At 40.8% G+C, this 24,614-nt stretch overlaps 2 protein-coding genes across 2 annotated transcripts; both read right to left on the minus strand.

The window, feature by feature from the left end:
* Positions 1–1,032, minus strand: LOC124523279 (olfactory receptor 7G3-like). Its single transcript, XM_047095143.1, has one exon. The coding sequence runs from the start codon at positions 1,030–1,032 to the stop codon at positions 1–3; it is 1,032 nt and encodes a 343-aa protein (XP_046951099.1).
* A 17,443-nt stretch (positions 1,033–18,475) lies between these two features.
* LOC124522851 (zinc finger protein ZFP2-like) lies at positions 18,476–19,519 on the minus strand. The gene has a single exon (XM_047094523.1). It carries the CDS (start codon positions 19,517–19,519, stop codon positions 18,476–18,478), a length of 1,044 nt encoding a protein of 347 aa, XP_046950479.1.
* Between the last annotated feature and the right edge of the window lie 5,095 nt (positions 19,520–24,614).

Here is a 24,614-nt window from a genome sequence, read left to right on the forward strand (position 1 = left end):
TTAATGGGAAGCTGATATTCTAGAGATGAGCTTCCTCAAAGCCCCCATCATGTCCTTGTTCCTCAGACTATAGATAAAAGGGTTCATCATGGGGGTGACCACGGTATACATCACTGATACTATTGCACTCTTCCGGGAGGAGTGAGTAGCTGCAGAACTCAGGTATACCCCAAAACCTGTCCCATAGAACAAGGAAACAACTATTAAGTGTGACCCACAGATGGAAAATGCCTTATACTTTCCACCAGCTGATGGGATTTTCAGAACAGAGGAGACAATTTGAGTGTAAGAGATAATTATCCCAGAGAGAGGTACAACACCCAACAGGCTGGTCACTAAGTACACAAGGATGTTATTGATGAGGATATCAGAACAGGCAAGCTTGAGGACATGAGCTAATTCACAGAAAAAGTGGGGAATTTCCAGGTCTGTGCAGAAGGACAGCCTCAGTGCCATCAAAGTGTGGAGAAGGGCATCCAGAACACTAATGAGGAAAGACAGCAGAACCAACAGCCTACAGAGCTTGGGGTTCATGATGGCCTTGTACCTCAATGGGTGACAGATGGCCACAAATCGATCAAAGGCCATCATTACCAGAATTCCATTTTCTAATCCAGCAAAAGTCAGGACGAAGCAGATTTGGGTGAGGCAGCCTGTGTAACTGATGGATTTGCTCTGTGTCTCGATGTTCACAAGCATCTTTGGGATGGTAGTGGAGGTGAGACAGATGTCAACAAAAGACAGGTTGGAGAGGAAGAAGTACATGGGCGTGTGGAGGTGGGAGTCATACACAATGGCCAGGATGATGAGTAGGTTCCCGAACACAGAGACCAGGTACATAGACAGGAACAGACAGAATAGCAGGGGCTGCAGCTGAGGATCCTCTGACAGTCCCAGGAGGAGGAATTCTGTAGTAGCTGAGAAGTTTCCGGATTTCACGTTCCTGAGGGGTTTGATAGAAAAGACGGAGGTGACAAGAAAACAAAACTTAAGAGAAACTTTCTTAAATACATGTATCTGTTTCTCCTGCATCCCTGTCTCCCATCTCTTTTCCTCTCCCTTTCTTGCTTTGCATTTCCCTCAACACTTACACACACACACACACACACACACACACACACACACACACACCATCCTGTCCCAAGTTCTTATATTCTATCAATTCTTTGTCAAGTAGAGGTACTTAACGAGTAGAAAAGAGGACTGAAAAGTCCTGTTAAGATGCCTCCAAGTAAATAATTCTAGAATAAAATCATTGACGGGGCGCCTGGGTGGCTGTCGGTTAAGCGTCCGACTTCAGCCAGGTCACGATCTCGCGGTCCGTGAGTTCGAGCCCCGCGTCGGGCTCTGGGCTGATGGCTCGGAGCCTGGAGCCTGTTTCCGACTCTGTGTCTCCCTCTCTCTCTGCCCCTCCCCCGTTCATGCTCTGTCTCTCTCTGTCCCAAAAATAAATAAACGTTTAGAATAAAATCATTGAGGTTGTACTCTGGAATACAGTTTGAGAAAATACAACCCTATGGACAAGATATAGTAAATAAAGATTTATTGGAACATAACCTTCATTTATACCTCATCCATGTAGCTTGTATGCTACCTCTGAGTTGAGTACTTGTGACAGAGGCTTACAAATCTAAAATATTTACCATCTGGCTCTTTCCTGAAAAAGTCTGCCTACCTCTAGTCTAGAAGCCTAATTAGATTTAGGCTTAATGTTTTTTGGGGGGGGGGGGTGCAAACATTTTAAAGTATGTCTTTACATATATACTGTCTTGCTTTTTTTTTTTTTCAACGTTTGTTTTTTTTTTGGGGGGGGGACAGACAGAGACAGAGCATGAATGGGGGAGGGGCAGAGAGAGAGGGAGACACAGAATCAGAAGCAGGCTCCAGGCTCCGAGCCATCAGCCCAGAGCCTGACGCGGGGCTCGAACTCACGGACCGCGAGATCGTGACCTGGCTGAAGTCGGACGCTTAACCGACTGCGCCACTCAGGCGCCCCTCTTCAACGTTTTTATTTATTTTTGGGACAGAGAGAGACAGAGCATGAACGGGGGAGGGGCAGAGAGAGAGGGAGACACAGAATCGGAAACAGGCTCCAGGCTCTGAGCCACCAGCCCAGAGCCTGACGCGGGGCTCGAACTCACGGACCGCGAGATCGTGACCTGGCTGAAGTCGGACGCTTAACCGACTGCGCCACTCAGGCGCCCCACTGTCTTGCTTCTTGAAATAACTATTGCCTGGATCCACTAATCCGCTGGGAGTTACAGAAAGCTGACATTCTAGTTCTGTCTTCATTTATTGGCTAAAATACTTCTGTAAAGAGTAACGCTCCCTAATAGGTGGCCCCCTGAGGGTTGTGTTCTTAGAAGGCAAGATACATCTTGAGTCCTGCATTCATCACTTGTTCAAACAATAAACTGTTTTTCAGCATTATCCAAAAATGCACGTTGCATATCACGTACCACCTTTGGCCAGTCAACACTCCTCAACTTGCCTCCTGAGTCCTTTTGAAATGAACCTCACAGATTCAGGCCTCCCTTAACGGGTGAGGCATGAAAGTTGCTCTATACTCGTCAATGCCTTGATCTTCAGTTCCCCATGCCTGTGTGCTCCCTCGTAGGGTATACTGGCTAACATCAAAACAGAGCACATCTGCAGGGCCTGAAATCAAGTTTAGAAAATGCTGCCAGATCAAAGGGAGGCTTGTGTGAATCTGTCACGAATTAGACAGCTGAGCATATGTCATTGATTTTAACAGACACTGGGCACAGGGGTCCCGTGCCACACTCACTCAGGGAACGAGGCTGCTGGGGGCCCACGGTCTCGCAGTTGTCTCATTTGGAATATGTGACCTTGCTACTCATGGTAGTGGTGGGTTTAAAATGTTTCACAAATTCCTTGATTCTTAGCCTACAGGAGACAGAAAAATAAGTAGGCTGGGAAAATACGTTGCTGCAATTTTCTCAAATGTTCCTCTCTGAAGCTAGAGTGAAGCTTTTTTTTTTTTTTTAACGTTTATTTATTTTTGGGACAGAGAGAGACAGAGCATGAACGGGGGAGGGTCAGAGAGAGGGAGACACAGAATTGGAAACAGGCTCCAGGCTCTGAGCTGTCAGCACAGAGCCCGACGCGGGGCTCGAACTCATGGACCGCGAGATCATGACCTGAGCCGAAGTCGGCCGCTTAACCGACTGAGCCACCCAGGCGCCCCCTTTTTTTTTTTTAAACAGAATAGTGGGAGAGAGAATGATATATAAGGGGTCTTATGCAAATAAATAAAATTGTTAAATGTGCATCCTCATAGTCCTAAAGAGAAAGTATCTCTTAATTAGCTAACCCTGCCTGATATGGAGGCCTCTGAACATTCGAGCCCCCAGAAAGGCTGGTGAAGAAAAAGAAGGAAATAGAAGCAAATACACCTGGATAATTACACTTTCAGGGTAATGTTGGGATTTAAAATAATAAATGCAAAATGTTTGACATGGTACATGTAAAAGATAACATTTGAGTGTGTTTTATCTAATTATCTTTATATTCAGGAGAAAAAAAAATGACAATTATAGAAGCTTCTTACCTCTTCCTCACTGGTAATTTCTAAAATAAACACACATGGGCAGCTCTTTCTGCCCACAGGTCCTGTCTCCATGCTTTAATAAAATCACCTTTTGGGGCACCTGGGTAGCTCAGCCAGTGTTAAGCATCCAACTTCAGTTCAGGTCATGATATTATGGTTCATGAGTTCAAGCCCACCTCGGGCTCTCTGCTGTCAGCACAGAGCCTGAAGCCTGCTTCAGATCCTCTGTCTCCCTCCCACTCTGCCCCTCCCATGCTCACACTCTTTCTCTCTCAAAAATAAATAAACATTAAAAGAATTTTTTAATCACCTTTTTGCACCAAAAAAATAATAAAAATAAAAGAGAGCATGAAAGGTTTTTTTGCATCTTGTGTTCATGAAACACAGCCAGATCAACACTGAACCATCCTGCACACCTAGAAAACTGATTTGAGGATTAACACAACAATCTGCACAACCTGAACCACAGAACTCGGCAGGTACACCACGTGGAGAAGTGAACTGGGGGAGAGAGAAGACGCAGAGGGCAGGGAGTTGTTTTGGCTTGTGCAGAGAGGACAGAGATGGGGGGAGAGTATGGGAAAAGCACCCCCCCCCAAAGCAGCTGGAGAGAAAGTGGAAAAGTGGAAACAGCCGCAGGGGCTGAACTAAAAAGGGAGAAAGGAGAGGGTTTAAATGCCAATACGAATCTACAAACAGGGGGGGCGCAGAGTCCGAAACTCTCCAGTTCCATACCTGGGGGTGCTGTGGTGGGAAGGGCGAATCCCCAGGAGCACAGTGGAGTCCGGGGGGCTTCGGGCCACACGGGGAGAGGCAGTTCCCCTGCCGGGAGGACAGCCGGTAGAGGCTGTGCAGCCCCCACACAGGCAAAGGTGCCAGCAGACCGGAGAACAACCACATTCGCTGGTGCTGGAACAAGGGCGTTAAGGGGAAACCTGGTGCCAGACGCGTGTCGCGATTTTCCATAATCCCTGAAACGCTGCTGCTACAGATCATGGGAGCTTTTTCCGGGGCGGGGTGGCGCTCAGCCACAGTCTCTGGGTCCGAGGCAGCACAGTCCCGAGAAGGGTCCTGGGTGCGGCCGGCACCGGCCATTGCTCGGTGAGACCCTCCCCCAGAAGGTGTGAGCGGGACAAAACCGCAGCCCCTCAGAAGTGAGGGGTCGGGAAACAAAGCCGCATCTGAGATAAAACTCAGCAGGGAGGTGCCGCCTGCAGCCTGATGGCTTGCTCACGGACAGGGTAAGAGCGGGGAGTGGATGGAAGCCGAAGACAAAGGACAGGCGCGCGATTGCTGCTTGGGGAGACACAGAATTCCGATACTAGAACCTGGGTAGATGCCATTTTCACCCCTCCCGCGCATGCGCGCACACACCTACCAGCGCCACAATTCGCCCCAGTAAACTAAGCAGCGCCACCTAGTGGAGAACGGAGCCGTTACACCAAGCCCCACCCAACAGGGCCAACCTCACTCTTCAGGAACCACAAGTCTCTCCACCTGCTTAGTTTACGGACTATAAAATGCTTCATAGTGACTTTTAGGAGAAAACGATGTAATTTCAATCATATTTTAGTCTTGGTCTATCTATTCAATTTTCTTTTTTTCTTTTCATTTCTTTTTCTTGAATACAGAAAGAGAAAAAATTTATTTTTATTTTCAATTTTTATTAAAATATTTTCTTTATTTTTTCTACCATATTTTTTACTTTTTTGTAAATTTTCAAATTCTATTTTACTTCCATCATTTCATTTTATTCTATTTTATTGTATTCATTTTCTCAAATTTTCAAATGTTTTCCTTTTTTTTCTTGTTTTTCTTTTTTTTCTGTTTTTCCCCTTTTTCTCTCTAATCTATCAAGCTCCTTCCAATAACCAGACCAAAACCACCCAGGATCTAGTAACATTTATTTGATTTTTTTCTGTGTGTGTGTTTTTAATTTTTTAATTTTAGTTTTTTACCTTATTAGTTCCTTTTCTCCTTCAAAATGACGAAATGAAGGAATTCACCCCAAAAGAAAGAGCAGGAAGAAATGACAGATAGGGAATTAATCAACATAGTTACAAGCAAGATGTCTGAACCAGAATTTAGAATCACAATAATAAGAATACTAGCTGGAGTCGAAAACAGATTAGAATCCTTTTCTGCAGAGATAAAAGAAGTAAAAGCTAGTCAGGATGAAATAAAAAATGCTATAACTGAGCTGCAACTCCAATGGATGCCACAGTGGCAAGGAGGGATAAGGCAGAGCAGCAAACCAGCAATATAGAGGACAAACTTATGGAGAATAATGAAGCAGAAAAAAAGAGGGAGACTAAGGCAAAAGAGCACGATTTAAGATTCAGAGAAATCAGTGACTCATTAAAAATGATGATGAACAACATCAGAATCGTAGGGGTCCCAGAAGATGAAGAGAGGGAAAAAGGGGTAGAAGGGTTATGTGAGTAAATCATACAGAAAACTTTCCTAACCTGGGGAAAGACATAGACATCAAAATCCAGGAAGCACAGAGGACTCCCATAAGATTCAACAAAAACCGACCATCAGCAAGGCATATCATAGTCAAATTCACAAAATACTCAAGCAAGGAAAGAATCGTGAAAGCAGCAAGGGGAAAAAAAGTCCTTAACCTACAGGGTAAGACAAATCAGGTTTGCAGCAGCCCTGTCCACAGAAACTTGGCAGGCCAGAAAGGGGTGGCAGGATATATTCAGTGTGCTGAATTGAAAAAATATGGAGCCAAGAATTCTTTATCCAGCAAAGTTGTCATTCAAAATAGAAGGAGAGATAAAAAGTTGTGCAAACAAAAATTAAAGCAGCTCGTGACCACTAAACCAGCCCTGCAAGAAATTTTAAGAGGAACTCTCTGAGGGGAGAAAAGATGAAACAAACCAAAAAAAAAAAAAAAAAAAAAAAGACCAAGAGCAGCAAAGACTAGAAAGGACCAGAGAACACCACCAGAAATTCCAACTCTACAAGCAACATAATGGCAATAAACTCATATCTTTCAGTACTCACTCTTACCATCAATGGACTAAATGATCCAATCAAAAGACATAGGGTAACAGAATGGATAAGAAAACAAGATCCATCTATATGCTGTTTACAAGAGACCCACTTTAGGGGCGCCTGGGTGGCGCAGTCGGTTAAGCGTCCGACTTCAGCCAGGTCACGATCTTGCGGTCTGTGAGTTCGAGCCCCGCGTCGGGCTCTGGGCTGATGGCTCAGAGCCTGGAGCCTGTTTCCGATTCTGTGTCTCCCTCTCTCTCTGCCCCTCGCCCGTTCATGCTCTGTCTCTCTCTGTCCCAAAAATAAATAAACGTTGAAAAAAAACAAGAGACCCACTTTAGACCTAAAGACACCTTCAGATTGAAAGTAAGGGGATGGAGAACCATCTATCATGCTAATGGTAGACAAAAGAAAGCCAAAATAGACATACTTATATCAGACAATCTAGACTTTAAAATAAAGACTGTAACAAGAGATGAGGAAGGACATTATATCATAATTAAGGGGTCTATCCACCAAGAAGACCTAACAATTGTAAACATTTATGCTCCAAATATGAAGCACCCAAATATGTAAATAAATGTATCACAAACATAAAGAAACTCATTGATAATAATACCATAATAGTGGGGGACTTCAACACCCCACTTACAACAATGGACAGATCATCTAAACAGAAAATCAACAAGGGAACAATGGCTTTGAATGACACACTGGACCAAAAGGACTTAACAGATATATTCAGAACATTTCATACTAAAGCAGCAGAATATACATTCTTCTGCAGTGCACACGGAATATTCTCCAGAATAGATCACATACCAGGACACAAATCAGCCCTACACAAGTATAAAAAGATCGAGATGATACCATGCATATTTTCAGACCACGACGCTATGAAACTCGAAATCAACCACAAGAAAAAATTTGGAAAAGTAACAAATGCTTTGAGACTCAAGAACATTCTACTAAAGAATGAATGGGCTAACCAAGAAGTTAAAGAGGAAAATAAAAAGTACATGGAGGCCAATGAAAATGATAACATCACAATCCAAAACCTCTAGGATGCAGCAAAGGCGGTCATAAGAGGGAAGTATATAGCAATCCAGGCCTTCCTAAGAAGGAAGAAAGGTCTCAGATACACAACCTAAACTTACACCTAAAAAGCTGGAAAAAGAACAGCAAATAAACCCCCAAACCAGCAGAAGACAGGAAATAATAAAGATTAGAGCAGAAATCAATGCTATTAAAAAAAAAAAAAAAGTAGAACAGACCAATGAAACCAAAAGCTTGTTCTTTGAAAGAATTAACAAAATTGATAAACCCCCTAGCCAGTTTGTTCAAAAGAAAAAGGAAAGGCCCCAAATAAATAAAATCAAGAATGAAAGGGGAGAGGTCACAACCAACACTGCAGAAATACAAACAGTAATAAGAGAATATTATGACCCATTATATGCCATTAAAATGGGCCATCTGGAAGAAATGGACAAATTCCTAGAAACATATAAACTACCAAAACTGAAATAGGAAGAAATAGAAAATTTGAACAGACCCATAACCAGTAACGAAATCTAATTAGTAATCAAAAATCTCTCCCAAAAACAGAGTCCAGGACCAGATGGCTTTCCAGGGGAATTCTACCAAAGGTTTAAGAAAGAGTTCACACCTATTCTCTTGAAGCTGTTCCAAAAAATAGAAATGGAAGGAAAACTTCCAACTCTTTCTATGAAGCCAGCATTACCTTGATTCCAAAATCAAAGACCCCACTAAAAGGAGAACTATAGAGCAATTTCACTGATGAACATGGACGCAAAACTCCTCAACAAGATATTAGCCAACCAGATTCAACAATACATTAAAAAAAAAAATTATTCACCACGACCAAGTGGGATTTACACCCTGGGATGCAGGGCTGGTTCAATATCCACAAAACAATCAATGTGATTCATCAAATCAATAAAAGAAAGGACAAGAACCACATGATCCTCTCAATAGATGCAGAGAAAGAATTTGACAAAATATAGCATCTTTTCTTGATAAAAAACCCTTAAGAAAGTAGGGATAGAAGGATCATACCTCAAGATTATAAAACCATAAATGAAAGACCCAACACTAATATCATCCTCAATGGGGAAAAACTGAGAGCTTCCCCCCTAAGGTCAGGAACAAGACAGGGATGTCCCTCTCACCACTGTTATTCAACATTATATTGGAATTCTTAGCCTCAGTAATCAGACAACACAAGGAAATAAAAGGCATCCAAATCAGCCAGGAGGAGGTCAAACTTTCACCTTTCGCAGATGACGTGATACTCTATATGGAAAACCCAAAAGATTCCACCAAAAATCTGCTAGAACTGATCCATGAATTCAGCAAAGTTGCAGGATATAAAATCAATGCACAGAAATCAGTTGCATTCCTATACACCAACAATGAAGCAACAGAAAGAGAAATCAAGGAATCGATCCCATTTACCATTGCACCAAAAACCATAAAATACATAGGAATAAGTCTAACCAAAGAGGTGAAAAATCTATACACTGAAACTATAGAAACCTTATGACAGGGGCGCCTGGGTGGCGCAGTCGGTTAAGCGTCCGACTTCAGCCAGGTCACGATCTCGCGGTCCGGGAGTTTGAGCCCCGCGTCAGGCTCTGGGCTGATGGCTCGGAGCCTGGAGCCTGTTTCCGATTCTGTGTCTCCCTGTATCTCTGCCCCTCCCCCGTTCATGCTCTGTCTCTCTCTGTCCCAAAAGTAAATAAAAAAAAAAAAACGTTGAAAAAAAAAATTTAAAAAAAAAAAGAAACCTTATGACAAATTGAAGAAGACACAAAAAAAGGAAAAATATTCCATGCTCCTGGAGAGGAAGAACAAATATTGTTAAAACGTTGATACTACCGAAAGCAATCTACATATTCAATGCAATACATATCAAAATTACACCAGCATTCTTCACAGAGCTAGAACAAACAATCCTAAAATTTGTATGGAACCACAAATGACCCCAAATAGTCAAAGCAATCTTGAAAAAGAAAACCAAAGCAGGAGGCAACACAATCCCAGACTTCAAGCTATACTACAAAGTTGTATTCATCAAGACAGTATGGTACTGGCACAAGAACAGACCCTCAGATCAATGGAACAGAATAGAGAACCCTGAAATGGACCCATAAATGTATGGCCAACTAATCTTTGACAAAGCAGGAAAGAATACCCAATGGAAAAAAGACAGTCTCTTCAGCAAGTGGTGCTGGGAAAACTGGACAGCGACATGCAGAAAAATGAACTTGGACCACTTTCTTGCACCATACACATAAATAAACTCAAAATGGAAGAAAGACCTAAACATAAGACAGGAAGCCATCAAAATTCTCGAGGAGAAAGCCGGTAAAAACCTTTTTGACCTTGGCCACAGCAATCTTACTTAACACATCTCCAGAGGCAAGGGAAACAAAAGTAAAAATGAACTATGAGGACCTCATCAAAATAAAAAGCTTCTGCACAGTGAAGGAAATCATGAACAAAACTAAAAGGCAACCAATGGAATGGAAGAAGATATTTGCAAATGACATATCGGATAAAGGGTTAGTATCCAAAATCTATAAAGAACTTACCAACACAACACCCCAAAAAACAAATGACCCAGTGAAGAAATGGGCAAAAGACATGAACAGACACTTTTTGAAAGAAGACATCCAGATGGCTAACAGACACATGAAAAGATGTTCAACATCACTCATCATCAGGTAAATACAAATCAAAACCACAAATGAGATACCACCTCATACCTGTCAGAATGGCTAACATTAACAACTCAGGCAACAACAGAGGTTGGCGAGGATGCGGAGAAAGAGGGTATTTTTTGCACTACTGGTGGGAATGCAAACTGGTGCAGCCACTCTGGAAAACTGTATGGAGGTTCCTCAAAAAATTAAAAATAGAACTACCCTTTGATCCAGCTATTGCACTACTAGCTATTTATCCAAGGGATACAGATATGCTGTTTTGAAGGGGCACATGCACCCCCATGTTTATAGCAGTGCTATCAACAATAGCCAAAGTATGGAAAGAGCCCAAATGTCCATCCATGGATGAATGGATAAAGAAGATGTACAAATATGTACAATGGAGTATTACTCAACCATCAAAAAGAATGAAATCTTGACATTTGTAACTACGTGGATGGAACTAGAGGGTATTATGCTAAGTGAAATTAGTCAGTCAGAGGAAGACAAAAGTCACATGACTTCACTCATATGAGGACTTTAAAAGACAAAACAGGGGCGCCTGGGTGGCTCAGTCGGTTGGGCGTCCGACTTTGGCTCAGGTCATGATCTCGCGGTCCGTGAGTTCAAGCCCCGCATCGGGCTCTGGGCTGACCGCTCAGAGCCTGGAGCCTGTTTCGGATTCTGTGTCTCCCTCTCTCTCTGACCCTCCCCTGCTCATCCTCTGTCTCTCTCTGTCTCAAAAATAAATAAATATTTTTAAAAAATTTTTAATAAAAAAATAAAAGACAAAACAGATGAACATAAAGAAAGGGAAGCAAAAATAATTTAAAAACAGGGAGAGGGCCAAAACATAAGAGACTCTTAAATATAGAGAACAAACAGAGGGTTGCTGGAGGGTTGTGGGAGGGGGGATTGGCTAAGTGGGTAAGGGGCATTAAGGAATCTACTCCTGAAATCATTGTACTATATGCTAACTAACTTGGATGTAAATTTAAAAAATAAATTAAATTAAAAAATTTAAAAAATAAATAGCAAAAAATAAAGATAAAATATACATACGTGATCTTTTCTGCTTAACACTCTTTGAACACATAATGAGTAAAAAGAAAGGGGATAATTAATTCCAAAATTTTTCAATTGTCCATGGAAGTCATTATAGTGAAGCTCTGTGCTTAGATTCATAGATAAATCCATTTCCCCTTTTATTTACTTCCTTAATGCATATCCCATCAGTGTCTTTCTCTCCCATAATTTTTCCTTTCTTACTGCAGTTTCTGGAAATGGAAATTAACCTTGTTTATCCAGTAGCAAAGATCCCTCCTATTTCTGCCTCAATCCAGGTCTTTCATTTATATCATAGATAATATAAAAATGTTATCTTTAGGGGCGCCTGGGTGGCACAGTCGGTTAAGCGTCCAACTTCAGCCAGGTCACGATCTCGCGGTCCGTGAGTTCGAGCCCCGCGTCAGGCTCTGGGCTGATGGCTCGGAGCCTGGAGCCTGTTTCCGATTCTGTGTCTCCCTCTCTCTCTGCCCCTCCCCCGTTCATGCTCTGTCTCTCTCTGTCCCAAAAATAAATAAACGTTGAAAAAAAAATTTAAAAAAAAATGTTATCTTTAAAGTTCTCATCACAAGAAAAAAAAATGTGTAACCATGTGTGAGGATGGATGTTATTGGAACTTATTTTTGTAATCATTTTTGCAATATTTACATATGTCAAGCCATTATGTTGTATTCCTAGAACTATTACAATGTTATATCTCAGTTATATCTCAATTAAAAGAAAGAAAAATTTAAGAGTAAGCCATAGATCAGACACCACCACCCCCCCCGCCCTTCCTATTATTCCTTGTTTGGTCACCTTAGTGCCTGCTCCAGGGGAGGAGTCCCATGTGGACCAACACAGGAGCAGCTCCAAGCCTCTCCTGTCTCATCTGCCTTCTCCAGATTCCTGAGAAATTGAATCCTGATGCCCACAAAAGAGGCAATAAAAGATTGTCATGGGCTGACAGTGTCTAAGCATCTGCCTACCATTCTTATGAAGTAACGAGCTGAAAGAATTTCTGTAACAGTACCTCAAATATACTGTAGAATCACAAGATGTGTACGGTTGAATGGTACAGTGAGTCCATGTAAACTGAGCCCTTTGTTTAACAAATTGAGGTCCTGAACAAAGAAAGACAAGGGATCATAAAACAAACAACCATCAACCATGTTAGGAATAAGACTTGAACCCAGACACTCCTTGGCTTAATCATGAATCCCCCAATTGTAACATGGATCTGTGACATGGGAAAGCCCCTGGACCTCTCTGAGCAGATTCAATTTTCTCATGTTTATAATGGCAACTGCTTAAAAAAAATACATAAAAGTTATTCATTGTGCGGATGAAAAATGAATAGATGAAAAGCACCGAGCAGTATGGCGCCTTGCAACGACTTTTCCTATCACTTTTGGTTTTAGTTATGGACAAGTCCTGATGTCTAGAAGGGAAGCTGAGAGTAAGCCGGAGAGACAAGGAAGGACACCTCAAGAATATAATCTCAAGGCTGGTAGTAGGATTTGCTCAAATCCCCACTGGGAGCCTTCAGTATAATGAAATAGAGGAAAGAAATCATCTACATAAACATCTTTTTAAAAAATTTTTAATATTTATTTACTTTTGAGAGAGAGAGAGTCAGAGTGCAAATGGGGGAGGGGCAGAGAGAGGGAGACAGAATCGGAAGCAGGTTCCAGGCTCTGAACTGTCAGCACAGAGCCTGACACGGGGCTCAAACCCATGAGCCATGAGATCATGACCTGAGCTGAAGGACACTTAACTTACTGAGCCACCCAGGCACCCCATAAATAAACATCTTTATAGGAATACATACATAAGTTATGGCAAAGGTCACGGTACACCTTGTTACTTTAATATTATAGTATATCATCCTTAATTTTTTAAATGTTCATTATTTTAAATATGCAAAATCAAAATATTTACATTAGTGCTAGCTGTATAAAATTAAATAAAAATTTATTAAAGGAGGGCACCTGGGTGGCTCAGTCGGTTGAGTGTCCAACTCTCGATTTCAACTCAGGTCACGATCCCAGGGTCGTGGTGACAGCCTGCTTGGGTTTCTCTCTCTCTCTCTCTCTCTGCCCCTCTGCAGCCTGCACAGACATACATGCTTGTTCTCTCAAAAATAAGTATTTTAAAAAATAAAATATATGATTTCACTCATGTGGAATTTAAGAAACACAACACAGATGAACATAGGAGAAGGGAAGAAAAATAAGAAATGAGGGAGGCAAACCCTAAGAGACTCTCATATACAGAGAACAAACTTGAGGGTTGCTGAAGGGGTGGTGGGTGGGGGAATGTGTGAAATGGGCGATGGGCATTAAGGAGGGCACTTTTGGGGATGAGCACTGGGTGTTATATGTAGGGGATGAATCCGTGGATTCTACTCCTAAAACCAAGACTACACTGTATGTTAGCTAACTTAAATTTAAATTTTTAAAAATGGTTTAAAATCATTAAAGGAGAATAGTCTATATGATAGCTATAGCAGGATGAAATTTATATAAATATAAATAAACCAGTTTTTCATGTTTTATGTTCTATTTAAGTATCCAAATAAGGACAAAGTGACAATGAAGGGCTCAAGCCCACCAGCCAGCATGATCAAATTCAAAATTGTGCCACACCTGCTGTAGTTTTCTTTTTGCTTTAAGTTTTAAAGTTCATTTATTTTGAGAGGGAGAGAGAGCATGTGCATGAGCAGGGAAGGGGCAGAGAGAGAGAAGAGAGAATCCCAAGCAGGTTCCACACTGTTAGCACGGATCCCACGAACCATGAGATCATGACCTGATCAGAAATCAAGAGTCAGATGCTTAATTGAGCCGCAAAGGCACCCCCAGTGTTCTTTATTAATAAAACAATGCAGATCTCCGTGAAGCCCCCGCATATTCCTACACAATCTCAATACTGACCTCCCTTCCCCACGGTTAAACAGGATCCTGAAGTCTTGCCTGTATCATTCCCCCTGGAATATCTCATATGAGTAATGATGTATCCACAAGCATCGTATGCTTATGTTACTCTATGTATTACATGCTCCTATCTGTTAGACATAGTATCAACTATTCAATTTAGCAACTATTTTGGCTTAATCATGGTCTTTTCTATATTTATCAAAACTGACACAAGCAGATCTGGTTTATCAAATTTAACATACATTCTCACATCAATGGGCATTTGGGTTTATTACAATTTTCTCCTATAGTAGAGATTTATGAGACACGTTCACACATACTGATAGTGTTAAACTACGCATAGCAAATATCCACCAAATTCCCTAGTGGTAACCTCTGGGACAGGAAGAGGGGAATAAATAATAGAGAGGATTTGTCCATAATGATACAGTTATCCCTGTCTGAGGGCGAAGAAAGGTCTTTCTGTGTGGGACTTGGATCTAAAACTCAGTTTAAAATATAATAATAGGACCTCATGTGTATGTATAATACTTTACTATTATATGGTAACATAATAGTATATTATATCACCAGTTGTATGGCTGTTTATATTAATGCTCACTGTGCTGTTCTGAAGGTTTAAAATATTCCATATTTTTTGCAGGGATTTTCAAAGGCTGGAAAGGTAGACTAATGTGTCTCAACCTCCTCTCCCAAGGTCCTCAGAGTTAAGAGGTAGGGACAAGACTTAAGTTCTCCTTTAAGGATAAAACCTGAAACCAGATATGGGAAAATTGAGAAGCCAAACTCACCCATCCCAGTCTTACAGCAAAAAAAAAAAAAAAAAAGAAAAAAGAAAAAGAAAGAAAGAAAGAGAAAAAATGATGGAAACCAGAGAATTGTAGAGTCATCTGTCCAATTTTTGAAGGGGTGAATTCATGCTCAGGTGGTAAAAGACAGAGTCCCTGGAATTTCTTTTTTTTTTTTTTTTTTTATTTTTGGGACAGAGAGAGACAGAGCATGAACGGGGGAGGGGCAGAGAGAGAGGGAGACACAGAGTCGGAAACAGGCTCCAGGCTCTGAGCCATCAGCCCAGAGCCCGACGCGGGGCTCGAACTCATGGACCGCGAGATCGTGACCTGGCTGAAGTCGGACGCTTAACCGACTGCGCCACCCAGGCGCCCCCAGAGTCCCTGGAATTTCAAAGGCAAAGTAGGAACCAGAAATGAAAGCTAATTGCAAATTGAATGTAACCTAATCTTACTTAATCCTTAATCCTTCTCTGACTTCCCGGATGTCCTCCAGATGGACTGATTTTAAATAACTGTTCAATTTCGCACAGAATTTATTAGAACACATCAGATTACCTTGAAGTCATCAATGGGTAATTCACCCTTCCTCTAGATACTGAAGGATAGAGATGGGAAATCTGTCCCCAGGAAGGGCAGGTGGGCCAAGTCAATTGGGCTCCTGGGCACGAGGGAGCATCTCAGAAGGAGACCCAGGTGTGCTGTTTCCTGACCTGAGCAGGTCTTTAAGGGCAATGGTCACAGGTAGACTCTACAGTTTCTGTGGCCCTAGGGGCTCAATTTCCAAAGCTCCTCATTAGCCAAATGTGTACTGTCATTTCTTCCGCAAGACAATTCAAATCCCTATGGAGCACAGCTCATAGAAAGAAATCCTGGGGGCACCTGGGCGGCTCAGTTAAGTGTCTGACTTCAGCTCAGGTCATGATCTCATGGCTTGAGTTCAAGCCCCACGTTGGGCTATGTGCTGACAGTTCAGAGCCTGGAGCCTATTTCAGGTTCTGTGTCTCCCTCTCTCTCTGCCCCTCACCCACTCACACTCTGTCTCTCAAAAATAAACATTAAAAAATTTTTTTTAAAAATAAAGAACTCCTGGGTGACTGATTTCCTGACCCTGAGAGGGCAGACATACATCATTCTTTTCCCACGTTTCCTCTCACCTCCAGGCAGGAAACTTAATTCTTGGATTTCTTGGGTCTGACCTTAAGAGAGCTGATGAGTTTTTCATTAAACCAATTCCTGGCTTTCTCCAAGTCAGATATTATCACTGGAAGAATCAGAGTGGTGTGTAAGTCCCCACAAGGACAGAGACTGGGGATACAGAGCATATCTCACCAGATCATCTCGTCATTCTAAGAATTTTTTTGTTTTTAACTGAAGTTCCTTTGTGAATGAGGTTAGTTCTATTATAGTAAAGAGTTCAGAGAAACCAATTTTCTAGTTACTTGGGCAGGACTTTTGGAGGTTGCCTAAAAAACAGACATCAAAATCAACAATCATAGGGCACCTGGGTGGCTCAGTTGGTTGGGCACGTGACTCTTGATTTCAGTTTAGATCATGATCCCACGGTAGTGGAATCTATTCCTACATCGGGCTCTGCTGCTGAGCGTGGACAGTGCTCAAGATTCTCTTTCTCTGTCCCTCTCCCCTGCTTGCGCTCACTCTCTAAAACAAAACAAACCACCCCCCCAAAAAAAACCTAAAAATTAATTGCATTAACATTAGGAAAAAGGAATATACAGGAACTCTGTACAGTCTTTTCAACTTTTCTAGGAAGTGCAAAACTAGTTCAAAATTTTTAAAAAGTTAAAAATCAAAATCGGTCCTATCTATGGCATACACATCAAAATAACCAAAATGAAAAAGACAATATAAAATACTAGCAAGATTACAGACATATATATTGTCACAACTACTTTGTAAAACTGTCTGGTAGTATTGAATAAATGTGATTGTGTGTATTCCCTATGACCCACAAACTGCACTCCTAAAATATTAGCCCAACAAAAACAGGTACAACTGTGAACTAAAACATGTGCAAGAATGTTCATAGCAGGTAAAATATCCCAGCTATAAACAACCCAAACATCCAGAACAGTTGAATGAATAAATTGTGTGTATTCGTACAATGGAAAAGCTATGTATCGATGAGAATAAAATTCTGCTAAATGAAGAATATGCTAAATGAAGAATATAGATGCATCTCATAAAGACAACATTGAGCAGAAGCCAGGCACAAATGATAACGTATCAGGTACAATAGTGCAAATAAATCTGTAAACATACTAAAAACCCATCAATTTTATACTTCAAATGGGTGAAATTTACGACATGTAAAGTATATCTCAATGAAGCTCTTAAAATGCATGATTCCAGGGGCACCTGGGTGGCTCAGTTGGTTAAGCGTCCAACTTCAGCTCAGGTCATGATCTCGCGGTTCGTGAGTTGGAGCCCCATGTCGGGCTCTGGGCTGACAGCTCAGAGCCTGGAGCCTGCTTCAGATTCTGTGTCTCCCTCTCTCTCTGCCCCTCCCCTGTTCAAGCCCTGTCTCGCTCTGTCTCTCAAAAATAAATGTGAAAAAAAAATTTTTTAATAAAATAAAATCTTTTTTAAAAAATGCATGATTCCATAGAGTACATATATTCTGGTGGCAGGAATTAGAGTGATTAGTGAGTGGAAGGAAGCAGTGAAGGAGGATTCTAGTGCTGATAATGTTCTAATTCTTGCCCAGTGTGTGTAGTAGTTAATAGAGATGTACTCTACCTTGTCAGATATTCATTGGGTTGTAAATTTTTTAACACTTATCTTAAGTAGAAACAGTGTGTTGTGAAAAGTATAGAATTTCAAAGATTCAACCATCCACAATTTTGGTGGGAAGATTCATTTCAGACCTTGTGTCAGGAAATGGTAGGTTAAGAGACATGATCTGGATGAACTACAAATGCAACTTAAAGTCTTTATCAAATAGATAAAGATAATAATAGATAAACACACCTATATCCCTATTATTAACCCTATAATAATTCAACTTTTAAATTATATATATAAAAAGTTTTTTAAACCTGACGTGGGTTATATTGGTTAGTGACAGCAGTCATTTGTAAATAAAACAACCTTCCTCCCAAGACACACATGAACAGACACTGTAAACATGGTGGCTTAAAACATTAGGCATTTATTTTTCTCAAGTAACAAGCCTTGGAGATACTAAAATTTTTTCCTTTCAGTTGTCAAGCGGTCACCTATCTATGGGATGAATAAAGGATTGATCACAATCATTACATAACTTAGATTTCTCCCACAGATTATTCAGAGGCTTTGTCCCATTCGTTACATCCAGTTTTTCTCTGCATTTGCTTGTTATGCCGTAAAGATTGAGAGTTCAAGAACTATTCCAAAGGGACATTGCTAGGAGTTTTGTCCATCATGAGTGCTCTCATGATGCCTCCGAAGGGATATGAGCTTACTGAAAGCACGACCACAGACATTGCACTGATAGGGTTTTTCGCCAGTATGCACTCTCTTGTGCACGGTAAGATTACCCCTTACATTGAAGGTTTTCCCACACTGATCACACTTGTAGGGTTTCTCCCCAGTGTGGGTTCTCATGTGTATTGTAAGGGATGCATTCCTCCTAAAAGCTTTTCCACACTCACTACACTTGAAGGGTTTCTTCTCCCTGGTGTGCTTTTTCATATGTCTCCTATGAGATAAGACACCACTGAAGGCTTTCCCACATTCCTTACACTCATATTGTTTCGTCCTCATGTGAATTTTCTTGTGCAAAATGAGGAAATAATTCACTCTGAAGGTTTTCCCACACTGATGGCATGCAAAGGGTTTCTCTCCAGTGTGAATTCTCATGTGTTCTTTCAGGCACGAGTGGTCCCTGAAGGATTTCCCACAGTCCTTGCATATACACGGTTTCTCTCCAGCATGCATCTTCTTGTGCACTATGAGATTACAGCTCATTCTAAAAGTTTTCCCACACTGACCACACTTGTAAGGTCTCTCTCCAGTATGTATCCTCAGGTGTGTCTTCAGGTATGACTCACTACTTAGTGCTTTTCCACAGAGGTTACACTCAACGGATTTCTCTCCAGTATGGATTCTCTTATGTCTTTTAAGGTACGGGAGAATACTGAAGGTTTTCCCACAATCATTGCAAGCATAGGGCTTCTCTCCAGTATGTAATATCTTGTGTGTGTTAAGCCTAGACCTTCTACTGAATGTTTTGTTGCACTGATCACACTTGTAGGGTTTGTCCTTGGAATGAATCTCTTCATGTTGTCTAAGAAGTGAACTATCTCTGAAGGTTTTTCTACAGTCACGGCATCCATAGGGCTTCTCCCCAGAGTGAATTCTCTTGTGCCGATTAAGATAAGAGCTTGAACTGTAGACTTTCCCACACTGGTTACATTTAAAAGGTTTTTCTCCACTGTGGGTTCTCATGTGCAATGTAATAGATGAGCAGCTCTGTAATACTTTACTACACTGCCTACCTTGAACAGAGTTGTCTCTAGTGTGAGTTTTTTCATGCTTCTTAAGGTAGAAGGTTGAATTTAAGACTTTGCCAGAGTCACTGAATTCATAGGATTTCTCTCTTGTATGTTCTCTCTCATGTGCACCTAAGAAAGAACTCCTGATAAAGGTATTTTTATCTTTTTTACATTCATAGAATTTCTCCCCAGAATGAACACTGTCATGTGGGTTAAGGTGAGAACAATCTCCGAAGGGTTTCCCAGGGTGAAGGCGTTGATGGGGTTTCTCTCTGGGATGAATTCTCTGATTCTGAGCAATGCTAGATTTCATGCACAAGGCAATTTTATTCCGTTCAATGGGTCTGCCTCCATGAGTTTGTTCCTATTGGTTAAAATGAGTTATGATCACAAGATTTATCACATCAATCGTATTGATTTGAGAATCCCCCCCAACATAAATTCTGACATACACTTAGAATAAGAGTTTACTTAGTATTTTCTTAGAGAATATACACAGCTCCTGTCTGAATTTATCAGCATGAATAAGAGGAATGTTACACCAGATGGCTCCCAACAGGGTCTCTTTAGTGTTTAACATATAATTGCTTTGGAGTGAATTATGTCTTAAATATTTAATGTCTAACTTCCATTATGAATGTATTTACTTTGGGGATTCTCTGAAACCATTTTTAGAGCTAGGATGTGAGTTTCCTTCCAACTCATGATTTATAGAATTTTCCGTTTTCTATTGTTAAAATAAGAACCTCAAATTACCCCTTAGTTCATGAGTTCCTTTTCCATTACATGGAATTCTGGACTTCTAATAGAGAGCAAGAAATTCTCATATGACTCTTACCTTCTTGCCATGTAGTGCTTCTTTCTCCAAAACATCTTGTTTATGTTGTGATTGTGTGGTTTTAGGGAGAACTATCCCATCTGAACAAATTGGGGGGAAAGTAAGTTTTGGGAAAGAAGTGGTGACAATATGTTGGCAAAAGCAGGTAAACCCCAAATCCAATCTGAGACAAGTAAGAAACAACCTAGAATATAAAATGATGGGATGGGGGCGCCTGGGTGGCTCAGTCAGTTGAGCTTCCAACTTCAGCTCAGGTCATGATCTCACGGTCTGTGAGTTCGAGCCCCAAGTCAGGCTCTGTGCTGACAGCTCAGAGCCTGGAGCCTGATTCAGATTCTGTGTCTCACTCTCTCTCTGACCCTCCCCCATTCATGCTCTGTCTCTCTCTGTCTCAAAAATAAAATAAAACAGGGGCGCCTGGGTGGCACAGTCGGTTAAGCGTCCGACTTCAGCCAGGTCACGATCTCGCGGTCCATGAGTTCGAGCCCCGCGTCAGGCTCTGGGCTGATGGCTCAGAGCCTGGAGCCTGTTTCCGATTCTGTGTCTCCCTCTCTCTCTGCCCCTCGCCCGTTCATGCTCTGTCTCTCTCTGTCCCAAAAATAAATAAACGTTGAAAAAAAAATTTTTTTAAATAAAATAAAATAAAATAAAATAAAATAAAATAAAATAAAATAAAATAAAACATTAAAAAAAATTTAAATGATGGGATGTTTAGGACACAACTAAGACCCGTGTGGACTTCTCTTCAAATAGACCCTAACCTTAGGAAGACAATGTACAAGAAAAATACATTCTTGATCAAAGGAATGATATTTACATGCCTTAGTGTTTTATATAATTTACTGAGGAACGTTCTACCATGATTGAAAATTATGTTAACAGGCAAAGACCAAGGCTATATATGCAAAATGGGAAGAATTAGACAGTGATTCTAAATGTAAATATTAAAAGGCAAGACAGGTCTTTCTTTCAGAACATAAGAAAGTATGACAGGTTAAAAGCCAAATACTAGAGAACTCTGAAGTTACACAAATAAGCCCACACCAAATGGTCTCTGCTTTCTCCTCAAATTTAAAGGGTATTTGGTTTAAGTTTCCTGTTTGACTTTTCATAACATACCTCCCTCTCAGCCCCACCAGATCTGGTACAAAACATTCATATATGTCCACTGCTCACTTGAACAAGTATCTTGGTGATTTCTTGTCTCTGATTTCATTTCATCTTCCTGCTGCATCTGGGTGATCAGAGCAGGTCTGCTGAGCTGCTTTTCTATAATGGGGAACAATGCACATGAGAGACCCATGCGGTATACAACAAAAACCACCACAAAACTGTGGTAACAACAAAAACCACCACAAAACTGTGGTAACAACTTCATCTTTGAGGTTCTGAAGATAGGTAAGTGTGACTTCAGAATACACACACACACACACACAAACACACAAAACTATTAGGTTACAAGATAAAAAATCATATACAATGTATCAATTTTATTTCTATATACCAGCAATGGATATCATGGAAGTGAAATTAAGAAAACAATTCCATTGATAATAGCATCAGAAAGAAAATGTTTAAGGATAAATTTCACAGAAGACTTAGGCATTGAGAATTACAATACATTGTTAACAGAACCTACAGATCTCTATGGGTAGAAAATATAAAAATGACCAATCAGAGATGAAGAACCCAATAATTTATTTTTTTTTCCCAACGTTTTTATTTATTTTTGGGACAGAGAGAGACAGAGCATGCATGGGGGAAGGGCAGAGAGAGAGGGAGACACAGAATCGGAAACAGGCTCCAGGCTCTGAGCCATCAGCCCAGAGCCTGACGCGGGGCTCGAACTCATGGACCGTGAGATCGTGACCTGGCTGAAGTCGGACGCTTAACCGACTGCACCACCCAGGCGCCCCAAGAACCCAATAATTTAAATTAAAAGTACACCAGAGGGGTGGCGCCTGGGTGGCTCAGTCGGTTGAGCATCTGACTTTGGCTCAGGTCATGATCTCACGATTCATGGGTTCAAGCCCTGCATCGGGCTCTGTGCTGATAGCTCAGCAAACACTTAAAGCACTACCAAACATTTAAAGAGTGATTATCTATTCTTCTGAAACTATTAAAAAAAAATTGAAGAGGAAGGAAATTTTCCAAATTCAAAATTCCAAATTCATTAGATTCCAAAACCAGATAGACACTACAGTAGTGCCTGGCTGGCTCAGTTGGTAGAGCATGTGACTCTTGACCACATTGGGCAAGGAGCCTACTTAAACAAACAAACAAACAAACAAACAAACATTCCAATAGATATTTTTTCCCCAAAGACATACAGATGGCCAACAGGCACATGAAAAGATGCTTAACTTCACTAACCATCAAGAAAATGCAATTCAGAACCACAATGAGCTATCACCTCACATCTGTCAGAATGTGAGGAAAAAGAGGGTTGCACTGTTGGTGGGAATGTAAACTGGTGCAGCCACTGTGGAAAACAGTATGGAGTTTCCTCAAAACATTAAAAATAGAATTACCGTATGATCCAATAATTCCACTACTAGGCATTTACTCAAAGAAAATGAAAACACTAATTCAAGAAGATATCTGCACCTCTATGTTTTTTGCAGCCTTATTTACAATAGCAAAAATACGGAAGCAACCCATGTGTCCATTGACTAAATAAATGGATAATAAGTAAGATGTGGTATATATATACAATGGAATATTAACCATAAAAAAGCATGAAATCTTGCCACTTGAAACAACATGGGTAGATCTAGATAGTATAATGCTAAGTGAAGTAAACCAGAGGAACACAAATACCATATGATTTCACCCATGTGTAGAATTTAAGAAACAAAACAAAGAAAAAAAGACAAACCAAAACCAAAACAAATTCTTAACTACAGAGAACAGATGGTTACCAGAGGGGAGATGGGTGGATGATTGAAATAGTAAAGGAGATTAAGCATATGTGCACTTATCTTAATGAGCACTGTATGTATGAAACTGTGGAATCATTCTATTGTGCACCCGAGACTAATATAATATATGTTAATTATACTTCAGTTTTAAATATAATTAATTAATTAAAATTTATAAAGACCTCTATGAATGAGAGAACATCCCATGGTCATGGACTGGAATAATTAATAATGCTAAATTAGCAACTCTCCAGATTGATCTACAGATTCAATGTGGCTTCCCACATTGGAATCCCACCTGGATTCTCTGTGGAAATTGACAAGCTTACTCTAAAATTCATATGAAAATGCAAGGGACCCAGAATAGTCAAAACAATCTTAACAAAGACAAAGTTGGAGAACATACATTTCCCAATTCAAATCTTACTTCAAAGCTATGACAGCAACCAACAGCATGGAACTGGCATAAGATAGAAATATAAACCATTGGAGAGGCACCTGGGTAGTTTAGTTGGTTAAGCATCCAGCTTTGGCTCAGGTCATGATCTCACGATTTGAGAGTTCGAGTCCCACATCAGGCTCTGCACTGGTGGTGCAGGCGGGCCTGCTTGGGATTCTCTCTCTCCCTTTCTCTCCCTCTGCCCCTTCCCCATTTGTGCTCTCTCTCTCAAAATAAATAAACCAACTTTTTAAAAATATATAAACCATTGGAATAGAATTGAGAGTCCAGAAAATAAGTTGGACTTTATTAAAATTAAACCTTTATGCCACAAATGATACCACGAAAAAAGTGAAAAGGCAACACACAGAATGTAAGAAAATGTTCGCAAAATTATATATCTGATAAGGGATCAGTATCCTGAATACATAAAGAACATTCACAACTCAACAGAAAAAAAAATGGCAATCTAATTCTTAAATGGGCAAAGGATTTAAAAGGATATTTCTCCGGGGCGCCTGGGTGGCGCAGTCGGTTAAGCATCCGACTTCAGCCAGGTCACGATCTCGCGGTCCGTGAGTTCGAGCCCCGCGTCAGGCTCTGGGCTGATGGCTCGGAGCCTGGAGCCTGTTTCCGATTCTGTGTCTCCCTCTCTCTCTGCCCCTCCCCCGTTCATGCTCTGTCTCTCTCTGTCCCAAAAATAAATAAAAAACGTTGAAAAAAAAAACTTTAAAAAAAATAAAAGGATATTTCTCCAAAAAAGATATATAAATGCCCAATAAGCACATGAAAAGTTGCCTAATATCATCAGTCATTAAGTAAATGCAAACCAAAAGCACAATGAGATACC

This window comes from Lynx rufus, unplaced genomic scaffold (assembly GCF_022079265.1).
Source record: "Lynx rufus isolate CCGP_SWC_20201006 ecotype Redwood Valley unplaced genomic scaffold, mLynRuf1.p SCAF_4, whole genome shotgun sequence".
NCBI lineage: Eukaryota > Metazoa > Chordata > Mammalia > Carnivora > Felidae > Lynx > Lynx rufus.